General features: G+C 41.7%; 7 protein-coding genes and 1 pseudogene across 22 annotated transcripts in view; 1 reads left to right on the top strand and 7 right to left on the bottom strand.

Annotated features, from left to right (window-relative positions):
* Positions 1 to 24,684, bottom strand: part of LOC307031494 (protocadherin alpha-C2-like) — a gene marked incomplete at its 5' end in the record, with an annotated part of 199,614 nt that overhangs the window by 89,184 nt on the left and 85,746 nt on the right. The window contains one exon of one of the 14 annotated variants that reach the window (XM_079668641.1): positions 6,698 to 6,931. The exons of 12 other annotated variants lie outside the window; for them this stretch is intronic. In XM_079668641.1, the coding sequence (XP_079524767.1) occupies positions 6,698 to 6,928 (231 nt within the window). Of the gene's footprint in view, positions 1 to 64; positions 347 to 6,697; positions 6,932 to 24,684 lie in introns of those variants that run through there. One more of the 14 variants, XM_079668633.1, reaches the window with a different exon arrangement.
* Positions 1,117 to 3,531, bottom strand: LOC307034546 (protocadherin alpha-8-like; the record flags this gene model as incomplete). The annotated part of the gene is made up of 1 exon (XM_079673371.1): positions 1,117 to 3,531. One exon carries the CDS (start codon positions 3,529 to 3,531, stop codon positions 1,117 to 1,119), a length of 2,415 nt encoding a protein of 804 aa, XP_079529497.1.
* Positions 4,532 to 6,389, bottom strand: LOC307034545 (protocadherin alpha-6-like; the record flags this gene model as incomplete). The annotated part of the gene is made up of 1 exon (XM_079673370.1): positions 4,532 to 6,389. The coding sequence occupies exon 1, from the start codon at positions 6,254 to 6,256 to the stop codon at positions 4,532 to 4,534; it is 1,725 nt and encodes a 574-aa protein (XP_079529496.1). The 5' UTR covers positions 6,257 to 6,389.
* LOC307034544 (protocadherin alpha-8-like) lies at positions 8,521 to 11,143 on the bottom strand (annotated as a pseudogene). Its single transcript has one exon. The product of its transcript is annotated as a protocadherin alpha-8-like (transcript).
* Positions 11,900 to 14,921, top strand: LOC307031531 (uncharacterized protein). 2 transcript variants are annotated; one of them, XM_079668724.1, is made up of 5 exons: positions 11,900 to 12,037; positions 12,407 to 12,795; positions 12,900 to 13,041; positions 13,147 to 13,219; positions 13,564 to 14,921. In XM_079668724.1, the coding sequence occupies exons 4-5, from the start codon at positions 13,176 to 13,178 to the stop codon at positions 14,870 to 14,872; spliced, it is 1,353 nt and encodes a 450-aa protein (XP_079524850.1). In that variant the 5' UTR covers positions 11,900 to 12,037; positions 12,407 to 12,795; positions 12,900 to 13,041; positions 13,147 to 13,175; the 3' UTR covers positions 14,873 to 14,921. The 2 variants fall into 2 exon arrangements, with proteins under 2 accessions (XP_079524850.1, XP_079524849.1); XM_079668723.1 differs by having other exon boundaries at positions 12,407 to 13,041.
* LOC307031517 (protocadherin alpha-10-like) lies at positions 15,421 to 18,060 on the bottom strand (the record flags this gene model as incomplete). The annotated part of the gene is made up of 1 exon (XM_079668704.1): positions 15,421 to 18,060. The coding sequence occupies exon 1, from the start codon at positions 17,824 to 17,826 to the stop codon at positions 15,421 to 15,423; it is 2,406 nt and encodes an 801-aa protein (XP_079524830.1). The 5' UTR covers positions 17,827 to 18,060.
* LOC307034543 (protocadherin alpha-10-like) lies at positions 18,805 to 21,515 on the bottom strand (the record flags this gene model as incomplete). Its single annotated transcript, XM_079673369.1, has 1 exon — positions 18,805 to 21,515. The coding sequence occupies exon 1, from the start codon at positions 21,205 to 21,207 to the stop codon at positions 18,805 to 18,807; it is 2,403 nt and encodes an 800-aa protein (XP_079529495.1). The 5' UTR covers positions 21,208 to 21,515.
* LOC307034542 (protocadherin alpha-8-like) lies at positions 22,142 to 24,650 on the bottom strand (the record flags this gene model as incomplete). Its single annotated transcript, XM_079673368.1, has 1 exon — positions 22,142 to 24,650. The coding sequence occupies exon 1, from the start codon at positions 24,569 to 24,571 to the stop codon at positions 22,142 to 22,144; it is 2,430 nt and encodes an 809-aa protein (XP_079529494.1). The 5' UTR covers positions 24,572 to 24,650.

The following is a 24,684-nucleotide window of genomic DNA, read 5'->3' as shown; positions in this document are numbered from 1 at the left end:
TGACGTAGAGAAAACCTGATTTCAAATTTATATCGAAATACCTTTTCTTCGAACCAGCAACAACCTGAAACATACGTGACTCCAAATCCTGTACATTAAGATTTAAATCCTTGGCGATATTTCCAACAGAAGTCCCAAGGTTTACCTCCTCTGAAACAGAATAGGAGAGCTGTCCGGATACCTCTCCCCAGTTATACTCCAAGACAAGTAAGACTATATATATCCCGATGGTGGTCCTCCTTCCCGGCAGATGCATAATTCCAACGAGAACAAAGTATAGATCCCTATCGACGTGCCTTTCGCGTATTAAGTCCAAAATACCGTTTGTATGACAGAACTATATATCAGCAAATGTGCTATCTTCAACCGCTTTCGCCCTGCGTCTCATTCTAACAAAGCACGGACAGTATATGGATATTTTTAATGTGGGAGGGATTTCTATATACGTCAGCAACCTGGGTTGGTGTTACGGTCTATGGTGTCGCCTCGTGGCCATTTGAAATAACTACAATGCATAACAAATAAACACAAACATAGCCTTTCCCATAATTACAATTATTTCTTTCAGTGATAAACGACAAACAGGACATCTCCCTTACTGTGTGCTGCCAGGCCCTATAATGCAATCCACACATATTTCGGATCCACGGACAGAGCATCATTGTGCTGATGCAACCGGTTATCAAAGCATACTCGAGGTTAGAAAGGTTTAATGCCTAAATAATGTTTGGACTAAAGTTAAATAAAATACTAAAAGTAAGACACAGCAGAAAAAGACCACAGCCTTCAAACAGTACAACATATTTTGCAGGGCATGTGGGCTTTGATTTTCCAGACCTTAAACAAAATGCACACTCGAGGAGAAGGATTTGCAAGTCAGCAAAAACCTATAGTGTTTAACTATACTTTACTTCTTATATTTTAAAGTTGAGACAATAAAATCAGTGCAAGAAAAGCGATATTTTTTAAATGTTAGTGTGTAATTAGATGCACAATGTCTAAAGTATGAATGCCGGACCTTGTGAAGTTTTTATAAAATACAATAAGGTTTTACGTGATGACACGTATTTAAGCAGCTTGAATAAGTACATGTATTGTCGTAGTCAACTATGCCTTTTAACAATAATACGAATAATACATTAGTTTGTATAATCTTACCTTGTCATTGTTGGGTAAAGTCTGAGTTCGGGTAAAAGTGTCTCCTCCGTTAATACTGATCAGTTCACCATCTACAGGCGGAAACGGTCCGGGGAAAACCACTACGTCACTCTTCATTGTGTCTGAGCTGAAACACACGTCGTACTGCTGAGTAGATTTAGAGTAAGACCAGCTCCCGTCAGGGTGGGTGGTGATCATTGGGGCGCTGTACCTGCTGAAACTGCCGTCTGTCCTGTGGCATTTGACAGCTATTAAACTGATGAGGCTCAGCAGAAAGATCACTGACACCGACACAATGGCGATCAGCAGATACAGGTTCAAATCAGAGAAGCTCTCCTCCTGTATGGGCACATGTCTGAACTGGGTTTGGATGTCAGCTGTGCTTTCAACCACCACCACATCAATAGAGACAGTAGCTGACAGGGAGGGTTCTCCGTTATCAGAAACCAACACCACCAAGGGGTGAGTTTTCAGGTCATTGTCACTCATTCTCCTCTTAGTCCTGATTTCTCCGCTGCTGGTTCCGATCCGGAAGAGGTTGTTTCCTTTGGGCTCAGAGAGGTGATACGAAAGCAGCGCATTGTATCCAGAGTCTGCGTCTACAGCCCTGATCTTTGCCACAAAGTATCCCGCCTCAGCAGAATAGGGGATGCTCTCACTGTTAACGGAGCCGTGCTCAGAATAGGGCGCGAGGACTGTTGGATTATTGTCATTTTCATCCAGAATTAAAACGTTCACAGTCACGTTGCTGCTGAGAGGGGGAACACCAGAGTCTGTGGCCTGGACTTTAAACTGAAAAGTGTTTAACTCCTCATAGTTAAAAGACTGCAGGCTGACTATATCTCCAGTCTCTGAGTTTATGTTCACCATCATAGAGAGAGGCAACGAGTTACTGTTACTTTTTGAAATGGAGTAGCTCAACTGACCATTTTGATTGTTGTCTGCATCAATAGCTGAAACGGTTTTTATTACTGCTCCTAGTGCACTGTTTTCTTTCACATATACATTTATTATGTTTTCTGTAAATATAGGTTTATTATCATTCACATCTGAGACATGCACATTAATAACGCTCGTGCTGGAGAGAGGTGGGCGGCCCTCATCAGTAGCAGTGATGCTGATGTTGTATTGAGACGCACTCTCTCTGTCAAGAGGACCGTCCACCACCAACGAATAGTAATTCTTGTAATTAGATTCTAATTTAAAAGGAACATTATTGGACATTTTACAGTTCACTATCCCATTTTTACCTCCGTCTTTATCAAATACTGAAACAAGTGCAATGGCGGTGCCTATGGCTGCATCCTCCTTCACGGTGTTTAACAGAGAAGTCACTGACATTTCAGGGGCATTGTCGTTGACGTCTAAAACCTCAATCAATAATTTTGCATGTGAGGTCATCGGTGAGGATGCTCCGTCACTTGCTTGTACTCTAATCTCAAAAGCATTGTTTTCTTCAAAGTCTATATTCTTTTTATTTGTTACAGTCCCGGTTTTTTCATCAATATCAAACAGATCAGTTTGTTTACCTCTGCCGGTTTTACTGAATGAATATAACACGTGTCCATTTTGACCTGAATCTAAATCAGTAGCATTCAGGGTTATTATCGATGTTCCTACATCTGAGTTCTCATACACACTGGCTTTGTACAGAGTTTGACTGAATACAGGAGGATTATCATTAATGTCCAACACATTCACTATTATAGTCATACTGCCTGATTTAGCAGGAGTTCCCCCATCAATAGCAGTCAGTATGAGTTGGATTACAGACTGTTTTTCTCTGTCTAAAACTTTCTGAAGCAGTAGTTCGGGAGTTACAGTATTTCCTTTATGTGTAGCGAGAGAGAAATTTTCATTTTGGCTAAGCTTGTAGCTATTTACAGTATTTCTACCAACGTCTGCATCGTCAGCTGGATTCAGAGGAAGTTTTACCCCTACCGCAGTATTCTCTGTAATATTGATTTCCTGTGACATGCTTAAAAATGACGGTGAATTATCATTCACATCTAAGATTATGATTTCAATCCGGTACAGTTTTAAAGGGTTATTAATTACTGCTTCTACACTGAGGGAACATTTGTTCTCGTCACCGCAGAGCTCCTCTCTGTCTATTCTCTCGTTAACGTACAGGGCACCAGTCTTTAGATTTACCTCAAAGTATTTCCTCTTAGATCCTGCAACGATCTGAAACATGCGGGGCTCCAAATCCTGGACATTGATGTTCAGATCTTTAGCGATATTTCCCACAACAGTCCCCATATTGACCTCCTCTGAGACGGAGTAAGACAGCTGCCCAGACACCGCTTCCCAGAAACACTCCAGCAGCACGGCCAGGAGATATATCCAGCTCGTTCTGCTCGGCAAATTCATTATTCCACACATCGAGAAGGAGCATGTATGCAACACTGAACAATACTGGTCAACAAGAAAATAAGATCCAAAAAGATATTTCCAACAAATATTACGGCATTTCCACGACCAAACAAGACAACCGCTCTTTGTCGTCCGATCTCTCTTTGTAACAAAGCCCAGAGATGGATCAATCCGCTGAATCTGGGAGGAGCCCCGAGCCACATAGAGACCGTCAATTTGTGACGGTCTACAGTGTCCCCCTGTGGACCGATTTTAAAACTACACCTCAAATCAAACATAAAACAAATTGTAAATGTGTGAAAATTCTCTTTGTTTGTCAAGAAATTGCAAACAAATAGAGACTCAAATATTAAACTACAGCGTTTACCCCACTGATAACTGACATGTATATTGTATGAATGAAGTTTTTTTTTTCAACGGCCTGTTTTTAAATATTAATTGAAGTTTTAAGTAAATCCTTATACCAGTGTCAATTCGATAATGGTTTAAGTCAATACAGAAATGCAACATACTTCTTTTTTTAAAAACTGAATTTTAATTGACTGCAAATATTACATGAACAGTTATATTTGGAGGAACAATTTGCCATATTACATTTTGATCAAAAATGGTAGCAAAAATATATTCGTAAATATATTTAAAAAAAACTCTGCATTACAACAAGGAGATTTTGCATTATTTTTTTAGAATTGAACGAAAGTTCAACTGCAACAACACATGTAGTTGAACACCACGGATAGCCACCAACACACTGATTGCAAATAAACAACCAAACTTTACAGCAATGTAAAAACTATCTACAAATTAATATCAAGCTACAAACTGAATAACCATCATTGCTGTTCTTGATAAACATTCCCTCTTAAATGAAAAGGAGAGTCCGTGTAAATGCCGCCCATGACCGTTAGCAAACACGTCTCTAAAATGACTTAAAACCACGTCATATCGCAGCCATTTTCTCTTCAAAAAGAACACGTACAGCAACGATTTAATGGATTTAGTTTCTTACCTTGTCTGTGTTGGGTAAAGTCTGAGTTCGGGTAAAAGTGTCTTCTCCGTTAATACTGATCAGTTCACCATCTACAGGCGGAAACGGTCCGGGGAAAACCACTACGTCACTCTTCATTGTGTCTGAGCTGAAACACACGTCGTACTGCTGAGTAGACTTAGAGTAAGACCAGCTCCCGTCAGGGTGGGTGGTGATCATTGGGGCGCTGTACCTGCTGAAACTGCCGTCTGTCCTGTGGCATTTGACAGCTATTAAACTGATGAGGCTCAGCAGAAAGATCACTGACACCGACACAATGGCGATCAGCAGATACAGGTTCAAATCAGAGAAGCTCTCCTCCTGTATGGGCACATGTCTGAACTGGGTTTGGATGTCAGCTGTGCTTTCAACCACCACCACATCAATAGAGACAGTAGCTGACAGGGAGGGTTCTCCGTTATCAGAAACCAACACCACCAAGGGGTGAGTTTTCAGGTCATTTTCACTCATTCTCCTCTTAGTCCTGATTTCTCCGCTACTGGTTCCGATCCGGAAGAGGTTGTTTCCTTTGGGCTCAGAGAGGTGATACGAAAGCAGCGCATTGTATCCAGAGTCTGCGTCTACAGCCCTGATCTTTGCCACAAAGTATCCCGCCTCAGCAGAATAGGGGATGCTCTCACTGTTAACGGAGCCGTGCTCAGAATAGGGCGCGAGGACTGTTGGATTATTGTCATTTTCATCCAGAATTAAAACGTTCACAGTCACGTTGCTGCTGAGAGGAGGAACACCAGAGTCTGTGGCCTGCACTTTAAACTGAAAAGTGTTTAACTCCTCATAGTTAAAAGACTGCAGGCTGACTATATCTCCAGTCTCTGAGTTGATGTTCACCATCGTAGAGAGAGGCAACGAGTTACTGTTACTTTGTAAAATGGAGTAGCTCAACTGACCATTTTGATTTTGATCTGCATCAATGGCTGAAACTGTTTTTATTACTTCTCCTACCGGACTGTTTTCTTTCACATATACATTGATTATGTTTTCTGTGAATAGAGGTTTATTATCATTCACATCTGAGACATGCACATTAATAACGCTCGTGCTGGAGAGAGGTGGGCTGCCCTCATCAGTAGCAGTGATGCTGATGTTGTATTGAGACGCACTCTCTCTGTCAAGAGGACCGTCCACCACCAACGAATAGTAATTCTTGTAATTTGACTCTAATTTAAAAGGAACATTATTGGACATTTTACAGTTCACCATCCCATTTTTACCTCCGTCTTTATCAAATACTGAAACAAGTGCAATAGCAGTGCCTATGGCTGCATCCTCCTTCACGGTGTTTAACAGAGAAGTCACTGACATTTCGGGGGCATTGTCGTTGACGTCTAAAACCTCAATCAATAATTTTGCATGTGAGGTCATCGGTGAGGAAGCTCCGTCACTTGCTTGTACTCTAATCTCAAAAGCATTGTTTTCTTCAAAGTCTATATTATTTTTATTTGTTACAGTCCCAGTTTTTTCATCAATTGCAAACAAATCACTTTGTTTTCCTCTGCCTGCTTTACTGAATGAATATAACACTTTACCATTTTGGCCTGCATCTAAGTCAGTAGCATTTAGTGTTATTATCGATGTTCCAATCTTTGAATTCTCATACACACTGGCTTTGTAGAGAGTTTGACTGAATACAGGAGTATTATCATTAGTGTCCAACACATTCACTATTATAGTCATACTGCCTGATTTAACAGGAGTTCCCCCATCAATAGCAGTCAGTATGAGTTGGATTATAGACTGTTTTTCTCTGTCTAAAACTTTCTGAAGTAATAATTCGGGAGTGACACTATCTCCTTTATGAGTAGCGAGAGAGAAATGTTCATTTTGGCTAAGCTTGTAGCTGTTTACAGTATTTCTACCAACGTCTGCATCGTCAGCTGGATGAAATGGAAATGTTGCCCCTACCGCAGTAATCTCTGTAATGTTAATTTCCTGTGAGGAGCTGAGAAATGACGGTGAATTATCATTCACATCTAAGATTATGATTTCAATCCGGTACAATTTTAAAGGGTTATTAATGACTGCTTCTACACTGAGGGAACATTTGTTCTCGTCGCCGCAGAGCTCCTCTCTGTCTATTCTCTCGTTAACGTACAGGGCACCAGTCTTTAGATTTACCTCGAAGTATTTCCTCTTAGATCCTGCAACGATCTGAAACATGCGGGGCTCCAAATCCTGGACATTGATGTTCAGATCTTTAGCGATATTTCCCACAACAGTCCCCAGATTGACCTCCTCTGAGACGGAGTAAGAGAGCTGCCCAGACACCGCTTCCCAGAAACACACCAGCAGCACGACCAGGAGATATATCCAGCTCGTTCTGCTCGGCAAATTCATTATTCCATACATCGAGAAGGAGCATGTAGGCAAATCTGAACAATACGCATCAACAAGAAAAAAAGATCCAGGAAGATATTTCCAACAAATATTACGGCAATTCCACGACCAAACAAGACAACCGCTCTTTGTCGTCCGACCTCTCTTTGTAACAAAGCCCAGAGATGGATCATCCGCTGAATCTGGGAGGAGCCCCGAGCCACGTAGAGACCGTTAAGATGTGACGGTCTACAGTGTCCCCCTGTGGACCGATTTTAGAACTACACCTCAAATCAAACAAAAAGCAAAATATAAATATGTGAACATTCTCAATGTTTGTCAAGAGATAGCAAATAAATTGAGACTCAAATATTAAACTACAACGTTTACCCCACTGAATACTGACATGTATATATTGTATGAATTAATAGTTTTTTTGAATAGAGCCTGTTTTAAATATTAACTGAAGTTTTAAGCAAATACGTACAGCATTTTCTGACATAATGGTTTAGGTAAAAACAGAAATGCAATTACTTTGTAAAACTGAATTGCAATTGACTGCAAATATTACATGGATGGTTATATTGGACAAACACTTTGCAATATGACATATTGTTCAAGAGTTGTTGCAAAATATATTCGTAAATATATTTTTTAAAACTCTGCATTACAGCAAGAAGATTTTGCATTATTTTCTGAGAATTCAAGGCAAGTTTAACTGCAACAACACATGTAGTTCAGCACCACGGATAGCGACTAACACACAGATTGCAAATCAACAATCAAACTTTACAGCAATGTACAAATCATCAACAAATGAATATCAAAATACAAACTGAATAACCATCATTGCTGTTCTTGATATAAATGCCGTCTTAAAGGTCCCATGTCATGGCCATTTCTACAGCTCATAATTCCATTGTTGAAGTATACTAAAATAAATGTATATTGTGCAATTTTCCAAACTCACATTGGTTTCTCATACAGCATCTCTGTATAGTATTTGCATTCACTCTCTGTCCTAAATGGCTTGTTGGAGCTCCTGCCCCCCCCCCCCCCCCCCCCCCCTGTGAGCCCAGTGGCCGTCTGCGAGACAGCGAGACCTATAGCCCGAAACACACACACAACCACAGCCTGGCTGGGAGTTTGTGTGTGTGTTTCCGGGCTGAGTTCCGCTGTGTCTCGCTGTCTCAGTGACCACACACCAGTGAGCCTGCTGACAGTGTCCCGCTCCTCGCAAAAGCGAGCCTCGCAACGTCCCGCCGAGTGTGTGTGTGAGGAAGTCCGCAGATTGATCCTAACGTAACGGCTCCGAGCACGTTACGTTACGTCACTATACCCGAAATACTTCACTATACCCAAGAAGTAAACAATGGACAAAGAGAAATCCCCAACAAGGCATTCTGAGGCAGCATAGACAGGTATTTTCTGTGTTAACAAAGCTACATAACACACAAGGGGACGGGTAATAACCAGAAAAGCATGACATGTTACCTTTAAATAAAAAGGGGAGTCCATGTACATGCCATGACCGCAAACGTCTCTCAACTGACTTGGTTAAAAGCACGTTATATCGCAGCCATTTTTTCTTCAAAAAGAACACGTACAGCAACGATTTCATGTATTTAGTTTCTTACCTTGTCTGTGTTGGGTAAAGTCTGAGTTCTGGTAAAAGTGTCCCCTCCGTTAATACTGATCAGTTCACCATCTACAGGCGGAAACGGGCCGGGGAAAACCACTACGTCACTCTTCATTGTGTCTGAGCTGAAACACACGTCGTACTGCTGAGTAGACTTAGAGTAAGACCAGCTCCCGTCAGGGTGGGTGGTGATCATTGGGGCGCTGTACCGGCTGAAACTGCCGTCTGTCCTGTGGCATTTGACAGCTATTAAACTGATGAGGCTCAGCAGAAAGATCACTGACACCGACACAATGGCGATCAGCAGATACAGGTTCAAATCAGAGAAGCTCTCCTCCTGTATGGGCACATGTCTGAACTGAGTCTGGATGTCAGCTGTGCTTTCAACCACCACCACATCAATAGAGACAGTAGCTGACAGGGAGGGTTCTCCGTTATCAGAAACCAACACCACCAAGGGGTGAGTTTTCAGGTCATTGTCACTCATTCTCCTCTTAGTCCTGATTTCCCCGCTACTGGTTCCGATCCGGAAGAGGTTGTTTCCTTTGGGCTCAGAGAGGTGATACGAAAGCAGCGCATTGTATCCAGAGTCTGCGTCTACAGCCCTGATCTTTGCCACAAAGTATCCCGCCTCAGCAGAATAGGGGATGCTCTCACTGTTCACGGAGCCGTGCTCAGAATAGGGCGCGAGGACTGTTGGATTATTGTCATTTTCATCCAGAATTAAAACGTTCACAGTCACGTTGCTGCTGAGAGGGGGAACACCAGAGTCTGTGGCCTGCACTTTAAACTGAAAAGTGTTTAACTCCTCATAGTTAAAAGACTGCAGGCTGACTATATCTCCAGTCTCTGAGTTTATGTTCACCATCGTAGAGAGAGGCAACGAGTTACTGTTACTTTGTAAAATTGAGTAGCTCACCTGACCATTTTGATTGTTGTCTGCATCAATAGCTGACACAGTTTTTATTACTGCTCCTACTGCACTGTTTTCTTTCACATATACATTGATTATGTTTTCTGTGAATAGAGGTTTATTATCATTCACATCCGAGACGTGCACATTAATAACGCTCGTGCTGGAGAGAGGTGGGCTGCCCTCATCAGTAGCAGTGATGCTGATGTTGTATTGAGACGCACTCTCTCTGTCAAGAGGACCGTCCACCACCAACGAATAGTAATTCTTGTAATTTGACTCTAATTTAAAAGGAACATTATTGGAAATTTTACAGTTCACTATCCATTTTTACCTCCGTCTTTATCGAATACTGAAACAAGTGCAATGGCGGTGCCTATGGCTGCATCCTCTTTCACGGTGTTTAACAGAGAAGTCACTGACATTTCAGGGGCATTGTCATTGACGTCTAAAACTTCAATTAATAATTTCGCATGTGAGGTCATCGGTGAGGAAGCTCCGTCACTTGCTTGCACTCTAATCTCAAAAGCATTATTCTCTTCAAAGTCAATATTCTTTATATTTGTTACAGTCCCGGTCGTTTGATCTATAGCAAAGAGATCACTTTGTTTCCCCTGGTCTATTTCTATAAGTGAATATGATATTTTCCCGTTTTGTCCAGCATCTAAGTCAGTAGCATTCAGGGTTATTATCGATGTGCCTACATCTGAATTCTCATACACACTGGCTTTGTACAGAGTTTGACTGAATACAGGAGGATTATCATTACTGTCCAACACATTCACTATTATAGTCATACTTCCTGATTTAGCAGGAGTTCCCCCGTCAATAGCAGTCAGTATGAGTTTGATTATAGACTGTTTTTCTCTGTCTAAAACTTTCTGAAGCAGTAATTCAACTGAAAAACTGTCTCCTTTTTGTGTAGCAAGAGAGAAGTGTTCATTTTGGCTAAGCTTGTAGCCGTTTATAGTATTTTTACTCACGTCTGCATCGTGGGCCCGTTTTAGCAGAAATTTAGCTCCTGCTGCTGTGTTCTCACTAATGTTAATTATTTGCGACGGGTTTAGAAATGACGGTGAATTATCATTCACATCTAAGATTATGATTTCAATCCGGTACAGTTTTAAAGGGTTATTAATTACTGCTTCTACACTGAGGGAACATTTGTTCTCGTCGCCGCAGAGCTCCTCTCTATCTATTCTCTCGTTAACGTACAGGGCACCAGTCTTTAGATTTACCTCGAAGTATTTCCTCTTAGATCCTGCAACGATCTGAAACATGCGGGGCTCCATATCCTGGACATTGATGTTCAGATCTTTAGCGATATTTCCCACAACAGTCCCCAGATTGACCTCCTCTGAGACGGAGTAAGACAGCTGCCCAGACACCGCTTCCCAGAAACACTCCAGCAGCACGATCAGGAGATATATCCAGCTCGTTCTGCTCGGCAAATTCATTATTCCATACATCGAGAAGGAACATGTAGGCAAATCTGAACAATAAGTGTCAACAAGAAAATAATTTCCAAGAAGATATTTCCAACAAATATTACGGCATTTCCACGACCAAACAAGACAACTGCTCTTTGTCGTCCGACCTCTCTTTGTAACAAAGCCCAGAGATGGATCATCCGCTGAATCTGGGAGGAGCCCCGAGCCACATAGAGACCGTCAAGATGTGACGGTCTACAGTGTCCCCCTGTGGACCGATTTTAAAACTACACCTCAAATCAAACATGAAACTAATTGTAAATGTGTGAAAATTCTCAATGTTCGTCAAGAGATTGCAAACAAATAGAGACTCGAATATTAAACTACAGCGTTTACCACACTGATAACTGACATGTGTATTTTATGAATGAAATGTTTTTTTTTTAAACGGCCTGTTTTTAAATATTAATTGAAGTTTTAAGTAAATCCTTATAGCAGTTTCAATTCGATAATGGTTTAAGTCAATACAGAAATGCAACATACTTTTTTTTTTTTCAACTGAATTTTAATTGACTGCAAATATTACATGAACAGTTTTATTTGGAGGAACAATTTGCCATATTACATTTAGATCAAAAATGGTTGCAACAATATATTCCTAAATATATATTTTTTAAAACTCCGCATTACAACAAGGAGATTTTGCATTATTTTTTAGAATTGAACGAAAGTTCAACTGCAACAACACATGTAGTTGAGCATCACGGATAGCGACAAAAACACTGATTTCAAATAAACAAACAAACTTTACAGCAATGTAAAAACTATCAACACATTAATATCAAGCTCCAAACTGAATAACCATCATTGCTGTTCTTGATAAACATTCCCTCTTAAATGAAAAGGAGAGTCCGTGTAAATGCCGCCCATGACCGTTAGCAAACACGTCTCTAAAATGACTTAAAACCACGTCATATCACAGCCATTTTCTCTTCCAAAAGAACACGTAGGGGAGAGCGGGGTAATGTGGGACACCGGGTAATGTGAGACACCCGCTGTAACTAGGCAAAGAAACAAATTTGCGGTCATGTGACCATAATGTTTTCAAGCCCCTCCCACCCCCCACTTGTCATGAAGGAGAAGTTGGTGCTGGTTCTGTGGTAAGTATTTTTTTTCACAAAAATGTGTTTGTTGCATGTAAAAGTAAATTTTCTTACTGCGAACGTAATCAACTGTAGTATCAAAGCAAATTGATTCAGGTTGAAAAACTTATATCATACATGTTGATGAACTTCCAACATATAAAACCATGTGATTGATGCTAGTTAAAGATTAGCCTGAATTGCCTAAAGATGTTGTTTTTTCTAAAATGGTGGCTGTGGGGTAAAGTGAGACAGATGCTGTGGGGTAAAGTGAGACGCTGACTCACTTTACCCCGACATGAAGCACAAGTTAAGTTTAGTCTTATATATATTTTAGTCTAATATTACAATACGTATGTTTTAATTTTAATGTCATAAACATTGTAGAAAAGTCATCATGCCAAGACGATACATCAGGAAGACAGCTTGGGGCCAAACACCCCTCACAGAGATGGAGAGTGCAGCTGCAGAGGTCATGCAAGGAAAGAAGTCCTTAAGACAAGCAGGAAAGGAAAGAAATATCGACAAGACAACCCTCCAAAGATTCATTAAGAAAATAGAGAAAGGGAGAGTTAAATCAGTAGCCTGGGGTGCAGTAGCTGAGGCAAAAAGAATACTGACAGATGAGATGGAGGAGGAGCTTGCCCAACATTTAAAACAACTGGCTGACCAGTTCCATGGCCTTGCTCCAGTTAAGTGCCGTGAACTGGCATTTGAATATGCAGACAAAAACCATATCCCTGTCCCTGCCAATTGGATGGAGAAACAATGTGCAGGTAGGCTAGGGTGCGCAAGAGATCACATGATTCTGTAGGTCAACTTAGGCCAACTGATCTTGCCACAAAGCTTATCTTATAATAACGAATTGTCCACTCTTTAGGAGTAGAGTGGTTTGGCAGCTTTCTAGCCCGTCGCCATCTCTCTGTCCGAACTCCGGAGGCAACATCCCTGGGAAGGGCTACAGCCTTCAATAAGACTACAGTGGGGGAGTTCTTTACAAATCTGGCTGTAGTGATGGACAGGTGACAGAATTAATTCTTTAGTTGCAAATGTTTTATGGAGGCTTTACCTGTAAGATTTGGTTTTGATTCTGATAAGGTTCTTCCCTTGCCTCTCTTCCTTAACAGACACACATTTCCTCCACACATGATTTACAATGTGGATGAAACAGGCGTCTTTACAGTACAAAAGCCACGGCAGGTAAGCTACTAGAGAGCAGCAGACTGATACTGAGTGGCTTGTGATAATGACCAGCTAGCTATTGGCAGAATGCTGAAACTAATGCTATTAGTAATGTTGTGAGCCTGTGAACTAGAAAAAAATGAATGGACTGCAACAAAATAAAATGTACCTTTAGACCAATAGTAGCCTACTGATTGCACATGCCATTGATTCTAAACTTTCTACTTGATTCAGGTTGTGACAGAGAAAGGGAAAAAGCAAGTTGGTTCTATCACATCAGCTGAGAGAGGAGAACTGGTGACTGTGGTGTGTGTAGTGAATGCTGCTGGGAATGCCATACCTCCCATGTTTGTCTTCCCCAGAGTTAGGTTTAAGGACGACTTCATGATAGGAGCACCTCCAGGAGCCAAAGGTGCCTCCACCAGAACAGGATGGATGAACGAAGACACCTGGCCTGAGTTCCTCGATCACTTGATAAAGCACACTAAGTGCACTCCTGACCATCCCATGCTGCTAATCCTGGATAATCTGAGAGCTCACATCTCACTCAAGGCAGTGGAGAAAGCAAAGAGTAATGGTATTGTTCTGCTCACCCTCCCACCCCACACATCCCATCGCTTGCAGCCTCTCGACGTGACGGTGTATGGCCCGTTCAAGACCCTATACAGCCGAGCTCTTGATGGGTGGATGAGATCTAACCCTGGCAAAACAGTCTCCATCTATCAGATTGCAGGATTTGTGAACGAGGCCTTTTTGTCAGCAGTGACACCACGCAATATCACCTCTGGCTTCAAGTCCACTGGGATCTTCCCATATAACAGAGATATTTTCCCTGAGGAGGCGTTTGCACCATCCATGGTGTCAGACCGGCCAAACCCTGAGCTGCGGCCTGCATCCACTGGTCCATCCACTTCAGATGATCCGGATGGTCCACGGCCTGCAGATGATCCACCCCCTGCAGATGAACCACCTGCTGCAGATGCTATTCCACTCGCTGATGCTATTCCATCCACTTTGCATGGTCCACATGGATGTGCCTCGCCAGCTGTCTCACGACCTGGATATGTGTCTCCTCAGGAAATCATACCACTTCCAAAATGTCCCCCCAGAGGACAAACAAAACGAAAGCGTGTGAAGACAGCCATCTTAACAGATACTCCAGAGAAGCAAATCATAGAACAGGCTTATGAAGAGAGACAAAAGAAACTGGCAGGGAAAAAGCAAAATAGCAAAGAAAAGGGAAAACCGAAAAAGAAGGCACCCAAGAAGAAAATCATAGATAGCAGCTCGGAGGAGAGTGATGACCCTGTCCCATTTGAGGATGATTTTGAGAGCTCTGAAGATGAGAGGAGTGACCCCGGAAACAAAGATCTGTCCGTGGGTGACTTCGTCCTCGTCAACTTTGCCACAAAACACCGAAGTATCCGTTATGTTGGCATGGTTGAGAAGGTTGAGGGGGACGAAATACTAACCCAATTCCTCAGAAAAATCCAGGGAAACAACAGAGAGTGGGAGAGACCCACGTTTGCTATGAAAGAAAAGGATGTGGCACATGTTCCTAAAGGTGATGTGGTGAAGAAGCTGCCTCAACCTAATAGGCCTGGAGGAACAACACGGAGAGAGCAACTCTTCACCTTTCCCTGTAACCTTCAGGGCTGGAATGTAGAGTAGGGCTTGTTTAAATATGCGGCTGATGTTCATATCATATCGTGTTCTAATCTAACTGGTTAAATGGTTAATTGAATGTTTATTAAAGCACTTTGAAATATATTATGTTGTATTTGACTTTGTTTGGAGTTACTTGTTTAAAAAATGTGCTAAATTGACCAATCCCCATGATTATGTTGCGCATCCGACATTAGTTTTGGAATGTGTGGTTGTCAATCTATCTGTCAGGATTCTAACTGTTACAACATGTGTTGTTTTGGTAGTTTAAAAGTGGAAAAGGTAAGTGGTTCACTTTACCCCCTTGATTTCTCTAGTCTGTCTCAGTTCACCCCTTAGCTGGGGTAAAGTGAGACACAAGACCACTTTTTAAAAAACAATCATATTTTCACTGCCCTTTGTCCTGAAGACATTCTGATCATTTCCAGTGCTAGGAAACATCCTGAATTAATGGGAAATGTGTAAATGTTACTGATATATAATTTTAGCTCGCCTACAGGAGAGCAAATGTAAAAAATGTCTCACATTACCCCGCTCTCCCCTACAGCAACGATTTAATGGATTTCATTTCTTACCTTGTCATTGTTGGGTAAAGTCTGAGTTCTGGTAAAAGTGTCTCCTCCGTTAATACTGATCAGTTCACCATCTACAGGCGGAAACGGTCCGGGGAAAACCACTACGTCACTCTTCATTGTGTCTGAGCTGAAACACACGTCGTACTGCTGAGTAGATTTAGAGTAAGACCAGCTCCCGTCAGGGTGGGTGGTGATCATTGGGGCGCTGTACCTGCTGAAACTGCCGTCTGTCCTGTGGCATTTGACAGCTATTAAACTGATGAGGCTCAGCAGAAAGATCACTGACACCGACACAATGGCGATCAGCAGATAGAGGTTCAAATCAGAGAAGCTCTCCTCCTGTATGGGCACATGTCTGAACTGAGTCTGGATGTCAGCTGTGCTTTCAACTACCACCACATCAATAGAGACAGTAGCTGACAGGGAGGGTTCTCCGTTATCAGAAACCAACACCACCAAGGGGTGAGTTTTCATGTCATTGTCACTCATTCTCCTCTTAGTCCTGATTTCTCCGCTACTGGTTCCGATCCGGAAGAGGTTGTTTCCTTTGGGCTCAGAGAGGTGATAAGAAAGCAGCGCATTATATCCAGAGTCTGCGTCTACAGCCCTGATCTTTGCCACAAAGTATCCCGCCTCAGCAGAATAGGGGATGCTCTCACTGTTAACGGAGCCGTGCTCAGAATAGGGCGCGAGGATTGTTGGATTATTGTCATTTTCATCCAGAATTAAAACGTTCACAGTCACGTTGCTGCTGAGAGGAGGAACACCAGAGTCTGTGGCCTGGACTTTAAACTGAAACGTGTTTAACTCCTCATAGTTAAAAGACTGCAGGCTGACTATATCTCCAGTCTCTGAGTTTATGTTCACCATCATAGAGAGAGGCAACGAGTTACTGTTACTTTGTAAAATGGAGTAGCTCACCTGACCATTTTGATTGTTGTCTGCATCAATAGCTGTAACGGTTTTTATTACTGCTCCTACTGGACTGTTTTCTTTCACATATACATTGATTATGTTTTCTGTAAATATAGGTTTATTATCATTCACATCTGACACGTGCACATTAATAACGCTCGTGCTGGAGAGAGGTGGGCTGCCCTCATCAGTAGCAGTGATGCTGATGTTGTATTGAGACGCACTCTCTCTGTCAAGAGGGCCGTCCACCACCAACGAATAGTAATTCTTGTAATTTGACTCTAATTTAAAAGGAACATTATTGGACATTTTACAGTTCACTATCCCATTTTTACCTCCGTCTTTATCAAATACTGAAACGAGTGCAATGGCGGTGCCTATGGCTGCATCCTCCTTCACGGTGTTTAACAGAGAAGTCACTGACATTTCAGGGGCATTGTCATTGACGTCTAAAACTTCAATCAGTAATTTGGTGTTTGAGGTGAGAGGAGAAGATGCTCCATCAATGGCTTGTACTCTTATCTCAAAAGCATTATTCTCTTCAAAGTCTATATTCTTTATATTTGTTACAGTCCCCGTTTTTTCATCAATGGAAAACAAATCACTTTGTTTTCCTCTGCCTGCTTTGCTGAATGAATATAACACTTTACCATTTTGTCCAGCATCTAAGTCAGTAGCATTTAGTGTTATTATTGATGTGCCTACCTTTGAATTTTCATACACACTGGCTTTGTAGAGAGTTTGACTGAATACAGGAGGATTATCATTAGTGTCCAACACATTCACTATTATAGTCATACTGCCTGATTTAGCAGGAGTTCCTCCATCAATAGCAGTCAGTATGAGTTGGATTACAGACTGTTTTTCTCTGTCTAAGACTTTCTGAAGTAATAATTCGGGAGTGACACTATCTCCTTTATGAGTAGCAAGAGAGAAGTGTTCATTTTGGCTAAGCTTGTAGCTGTTTACAGTATTTCTACCAACGTCTGCGTCGTCAGCTGGATGAAATGGAAATTGGGCCCCTACTGCAGTAATCTCTGTAATGTTAATTTCCTGTGACCTGCTTATAAATGACGGTGAATTATCATTTACATCTAAGATTGTGATTTCAATCCGGTAAAGTTTTAAAGGGTTATTAACGACTGCTTCTACACTGAGGGAACATTTGTTCTCGTCGCCGCAGAGCTCCTCCCTGTCTATTCTCTCGTTAACGTACAGGGCACCAGTCTTTAGATTTACCTCGAAGTATTTCCTCTTAGATCCTGCAACGATTTGAAACATGCGGGGCTCCAAATCCTGGACATTGATGTTCAGATCTTTAGCGATATTTCCCACAACAGTCCCCAGATCGACCTCCTCTGAAACGGAGTAAGACAGCTGCCCAGACACCGCTTCCCAGAAACACACCAGCAGCACGACCAGGAGATTTATCCAGCTCGTTCTGCTCGGTAAATTCATTATTCCATACATCGAGAAGAAGCATGTAGGCAACACTGAACAATACGCGTCAAAAAGAAAATAAGATCCAAGAAGATATTTCCAATAAATATGACGGCATTTCCACGACCAAACAAGACAACCGCTCTTTGTCGTCCGACCTCTCTTTGTAACAAAGCCCAGAGATGGATCATCCGCTGAATCTGGGAGGAGCCCCGAGCCAAGTAGAGACCGTCAAGATGTGACGGTCTACAGTGTCCCCCTGTGGATCGATTTTAGAACTACACTTCAAATCAAACATAAAACAAATAGTAAATGTGTGAACATTCTCTTTGTTTTTCAAGAAATTGCAAACAAATAGAGACTCAAATATTAAACTACAGCGTTTACCACACTGATAACCGACATGTATATTGTATGAATGAAGTGTTTTTTTTTTCAACGGTCTGTTTTTTAATATGAATTGAAGTTTTAAGTAAATTCTTATAGCAGTGTCAATTTGATAATGGTTTAAGTCAATACAGGAATGCAACATACTTTTTTTGTTAAAAACTGAATTTTAATTGACTGCAAATATTACATGAACAGTTATATTTGGAGGAACAATTTGCCATATTACATTTTGATCAAAAATGGTTGCAAAATATATTTGTAAATATATTTTTTAAAAACTCCGCATTACAACAAGGAGATTTTGCATTATTTTCTTAGAATTGAACGAAAGTTCAACTGCAACAACACATGTAGTTGAGCACTACGGATAGCGACTAAAACAGAGATTGCAAATAAACAAACAAACTTTACAGCAATGTAAAAACTATCTACAAATTAATATCAAGCTACAAACTGAATAACCATCATTGCTGTTCTTGATAAACATTCCCTCTTAAATGAAAAGGAGAGTCCGTGAAAATGCCGCCCATGACCGTTAGCAACACGTCTCTAAAATGACTGAAAACCACGTCATATCGCAGCCATTTTCTCTTCAAAAAGAACACGGACAGCAACGATTTAATGGATTTTGTTTCTTACCTTGTCATTGTTGGGTAAAGTCTGAGTTCTGGTAAAAGTGTCTCCTCCGTTAATACTGATCAGTTCACCATCTACAGGCGGAAACGGTCCGGGGAAAACCACTACGTCACTCTTCATTGTGTCTGAGCTGAAACACACGTCGTACTGCTGAGTAGATTTAGAGTAAGACCAGCTCCCGTCAGGGTGGGTGGTGATCATTGGGGCGCTGTACCTGCTGAAACTGCCGTCTGTCCTGTGGCATTTGACAGCTATTAAACTGATGAGGCTCAGCAGAAAGATCACTGACACCGACACAATGGCGATCAGCAGATACAGGTTCAAATCAGAGAAGCTCTCCTCCTGTATGGGCACATGTCTGAACTGAGTCTGGATGTCTGTGCTCTCAACCACCACCACATCAATAGACACAGTAGCTGACAGGGAGGGCTCTCCGTTATCAGAAACCAACACCACCAAGGGGTGAGTTTTCAGGTCATTGTCACTCATTCTCCTCTTAGTCCTGATTTCTCCGCTACTGGTTCCAATCCGGAAGAGGTTGTTTCCTTTGGGCTCAGAGAGGTGATACGAAAGCAGCGCATTGTATCCAGAGTCTGCGTCTACAGCCCTGATCTTTGCCACAAAGTATCCCGCCTCAGCAGAATAGGGGATGCTCTCACTGTTAACGGAGCCATGCTCAGAATAGGGCGCGAGGACTGTTGGATTATTGTCATTTTCATCCAGAATTAAAACGTTCACAGTCACGTTGCTGCTGAGAGGAGGAACACCAGAGTCTGTGGCCTGGACTTTAAACTGAAACGTGTTTAACTCCTCATAGTTAAAAGACTGCAGGCTGACTATATCTCCAGTCTCTGAGTTGATGTTCACCATCGTAGAGAGAGGCAACGAGTTGCTGTTACTTTTTGAAATGGAGTAGCTCACCTGACCATTTTGATTGTTGTCTGCATCAATAGCTGAAACGGTTTTTATTACTTCTCCTACTGGACTGTTTTCTTTCACATATACATTAATTATGTTTTCTGTAAATAGAGGTTTATTATCATTCACATCTGACACGTGCACATTAATAACGCTCGTGCTGGAGAGAGGTGGGCTGCCCTCATCAGTAGCAGTGATACTGATGTTGTATTGAGACGCACTCTCTCTGTCAAGAGGACCGTCCACCACCAACGAATAGTAATTATTGTAATTTGACTCTAATTTAAAAGGAACATTATTGGACATTTTACAGTTCACTATCCCATTTTTACCTCCGTCTTTATCAAATACTGAAACGAGTGCAATGGCGGTGCCTATGGCTGCATCCTCATTCACGGTGTTTAACAGAGAAGTCACTGACATTTCAGGGGCATTGTCGTTGACGTCTAAAACTTCAATCAGTAATTTGGTGTTTGAGGTGAGAGGGGAAGATGCTCCATCAATGGCTTGTACTCTAATCTCAAAAGCATTATTTTCTTCAAAGTCTATATTCTTTTTATTTGTTACAGTCCCGGTTTTTTCATCAATTGAAAATAAATTACTTTGTTTTCCTCTGCCCACTTCACTGAATGAATATAAAACGTGTCCGTTTGGGCCTGCATCTAAGTCAGAAGCATTTAGGGTTATTATATATGTTCCAATTTTAGTGTTCTCATACACACTGGCTTTGTACAGGGTTTGACTGAATACAGGAGTATTATCATTAGTGTCCAACACATTCACTATTATAGTCATACTGCCTGATTTTGCAGGAGTTCCCCCATCAATAGCAGTCAGTATGAGTTGGATTACAGACTGTTTTTCTCTGTCTAAAACTTTCTGAAGTAATAATTCGGGAGTGACACTATCTCCTTTATGTGTAGCGAGAGAGAAATGTTCGTTCTGGCTAAGCTTGTAGCTATTTACGGTTTGTTTACCGACGTCTGGATCGTGAGCTTGATGCAGAGGAAATTTCACCCCCGCTGCTGTACTCTCTGTAATGTTAATTACCTGTGACTTGCTTATAAATGACGGTGAATTATCATTTACATCTAAGATTATGATTTCAATCCGGTACAGTTTTAATGGGTTATTAATTACTGCTTCTACACTGAGGGAACATTTGTTCTCGTCGCCGCAGAGCTCCTCTCTGTCTATTCTCTCGTTAACGTACAGGGCACCAGTCTTTAGATTTACCTCGAAGTATTTCCTCTTAGATCCTGCAACGATCTGAAACATGCGGGGCTCCAAATCCTGCACATTGATGTTCAGATCTTTAGCGATATTTCCCACAACAGTCCCCAGATTGACCTCCTCTGAGACGGAGTAAGAGAGCTGCCCAGACACCGCTTCCCAGAAACACTCCAGCAGCACGACCAGGAGATATATCCAGCTCGTTCTGCTCGGCAAATTCATTATTCCATACATCGAGAAGGAGCATGTAGGCAAATCTGAACAATACGCGTCAACAAGAAAATAAGATCCAATGAGATATTTCCAGCAAATATTACGGCATTTCCACGACCAAACGAGACAACTGCTCTTTGTCGTCGGACCTCTCTTTGTAACAAAGCCCAGAGATGGATCATCCGCTGAATCTGGGAGGAGCCCCGAGCCACGTAGAGACCGTCAAGATGTGACGGTCTACAGTGTCCCCCTGTGGACCGATTTTAAAACTACACCTCAAATCAAACATAAAACAAATTGCAAATGTGTGAATATTCTCATGTTCGTAAAGAGGCTGCAAAAAAACAGAGACTCAAATATTAAACTTCAGCGTTTACCACACTGATTACTGACATGTATATTGTATGAATTAAGTTTTTTTTAATACAGTCTGTTTTTATAGTAACTTAAGTTTTGAGCAAATCCTTATAGCACTCTCAATGGTTTATGTAAATACAGAAATGCAATTGCTTTTTAAAAAAAAACGTAATTGCAATTAACTGCAAATATTACATGAACGGTTATATTGGAGAAACAATTTGCCATATGACATATTGTTCAAGAGTTGTTACAAAAAACATATTCGCAAATATATTTTTTAAAACTCTGCATTACAACGTGAAGATTTTCCATTATTTTATTGGAATTGAAGGCAAGTCTAACTGCAACAACACATGTAGTTCAGCACCACGGATAGCCACCAACACACTGATTTCAAATCAACAACCGAACTTTACAGGAATGTCAAAAACACCAACAAATGAATATCAAGCTACAAACTGAATAACCATCATTGCTGTTCTTGATAAACATTCCCTCTTACATGAAAAGGAGAGTCCGTGGAATGCCACCCATGACCGTTAGCAGACACGTCTCTAAAGTGACTTAAAACCACGTCATATTGCAGCCATTTTCTCTATAAAAAGAACACAGCAACGATTTTATGTATTTCATTTCTTACCTTGTCTGTGTTGGGTAAAGTCTGAGTTCTGGTGAAAGTGTCTCCTCCGTTAATACTGATCAGTTCACCATCTACAGGCGGAAACGGGCCGGGGAAAACCACTACGTCACTCTTCATTGTGTCTGAGCTGAAACACACGTCGTACTGCTGAGTAGATTTAGAATAAGACCAGCTCCCGTCAGGGTGGGTGGTGATCATTGGGGCGCTGTACCTGCTGAAACTGCCGTCTGCCCTGTGGCATTTGACAGCTATTAAACTGATGAGGCTCAGCAGAAAGATCACTGACACCGACACAATGGCGATCAGCAGATACAGGTTCAAATCAGAGAAGCTCTCCTCCTTTGTGGGCACATGTCTGAACTGAGTCTGGATGTCAGCTGTGCTTTCAACCACCACCACATCAATAGACACAGTAGCTGACAGGGAGGGTTCTCCGTTATCAGAAACCAACACCACCAAGGGGTGAGTTTTCAGGTCATTGTCACTCATTCTCCTCTTAGTCCTGATTTCTCCGCTGCTGGTTCCGATCCGGAAGAGGTTGTTTCCTTTGGGCTCAGAGAGGTGATACGAAAGCAGCGCATTGTATCCAGAGTCTGCGTCTACAGCCCTGATCTTTGCCACAAAGTATCCCGCCTCAGCAGGATAGGGGATGCTCTCACTGTTAACGGAGCCATGCTCAGAATAGGGCGCGAGGACTGTTGGATTATTGTCATTTTCATCCAGAATTAAAACGTTCACAGTCACGTTGCTGCTGAGAGGAGGAACACCAGAGTCTGTGGCCTGCACTTTAAACTGAAACGTGTTTAACTCCTCATAGTTAAAAGACTGCAGGCTGACTATATCTCCAGTCTCTGAGTTGATGTTCACCATCGTAGAGAGAGGCAACGAGTTACTGTTACTTTTTGAAATGGAGTAACTCACCTGACCATTTTGATTGTTGTCTTTATCAATAGCTGAAACGGTTGTTATTACTGCTCCTACCAGACTGTTTTCTTTCACATATACATTTATTATGTTTTCTGTAAATAGAGGTTTATTATCATTCACATCTGACACGTGCACATTAATAACGCTCGTGCTTGAGAGAGGTGGGCTGCCCTCATCAGTAGCAGTGATACTGATGTTGTATTGAGACGCACTCTCTCTGTCAAGAGGACCGTCCACCACCAACGAATAGTAATTCTTGTAATTTGACTCTAATTTAAAAGGAACATTATTGGACATTTGACAGTTCACCATCCCATTTTTACCTCCGTCTTTATCACATACTGAAACAAGTGCAATGGCGATGCCTATGGCTGCATCCTCCTTCACGGTGTTTAACAGAGAAGTCACTGACATTTCAGGGGCATTGTCGTTGACGTCTACAACTTCAATCAGTAATTTTGCATGTGAGGTCATCGGTGAGGAAGCTCCGTCACTTGCTTGTACTCTAATCTCAAAAGCAATGTTTTCTTCAAAGTCTATATTCTTCTTATTTGTTACAGTCCCTGTTGTTTGGTCTATAGCAAAGAGATCACTTTGTTTCCCCTGGTCTATTTCTATAAGTGAATATGATATTTTCCCATTTTGGCCTGCATCTAAGTCAGTAGCATTCAGGGTTATTATCGATGTACCAGTCTCTGAATTCTCATACACACTGGCTTTGTAGAGAGTTTGACTGAATACAGGAGTATTATCATTAATGTCCAACACATTCACTATTATAGTCATACTGCCTGATTTAGCAGGAGTTCCCCCATCAATAGCAGTCAGTATGAGTTGGATTACAGACTGTTTTTCTCTGTCTAAAACTTTCTGAAGCAGTAATTCAACTGATAAACTATCTCCTTTGTGTGTAGCGAGAGAGAAGTGTTCATTTTGGCTAAGCTTGTAGCTGTTAATAGTATTTTTACCCACGTCTGCATCGTGAGCCCGTTTTAGCAGAAATTTCACCCCTACCGCAGTAATCTCTGTAATGTTAATTACCTGTGACTTGCTTAAAAATGATGGTGAATTATCATTTACATCTAAGATTACGATTTCAATCCGGTACAGTTTTAAAGGGTTATTAATTACTGCTTCTACACTGAGGGAACATTTGTTCTCGTCGCCGCAGAGCTCCTCTCTGTCTATTCTCTCGTTAACGTACAGGGCACCAGTCTTTAGATTTACCTCGAAGTATTTCCTCTTAGATCCTGCAACGATCTGAAACATGCGGGGCTCCATATCCTGGACATTGATGTTCAGATCTTTAGCGATATTTCCCACAACAGTCCCCAGATTGACCTCCTCTGAGACGGAGTAAGAGAGCTGCCCAGACACCGCTTCCCAGAAACACTCCAGCAGAACGACCAGGAGATATATCCAGCTCGTTCTGCTCGGCAAATTCATTATTCCACACATCGAGAAGGAGCATGTATGCAACACTGAACAATACGCGTCAACAAGAAAATAAGATCCAATAAGATATTTCCAGCAAATATTACGGCATTTCCACGACCAAACGAGACAACTGC

This window comes from Notothenia rossii (genome assembly GCF_949606895.1).
Source record: "Notothenia rossii genome assembly, chromosome: 3".
Taxonomy (NCBI): domain Eukaryota; kingdom Metazoa; phylum Chordata; class Actinopteri; order Perciformes; family Nototheniidae; genus Notothenia; species Notothenia rossii.
Note: the sequence above shows the minus strand (reverse complement) of the source record. Positions and strands in the feature narration are given on the sequence as shown.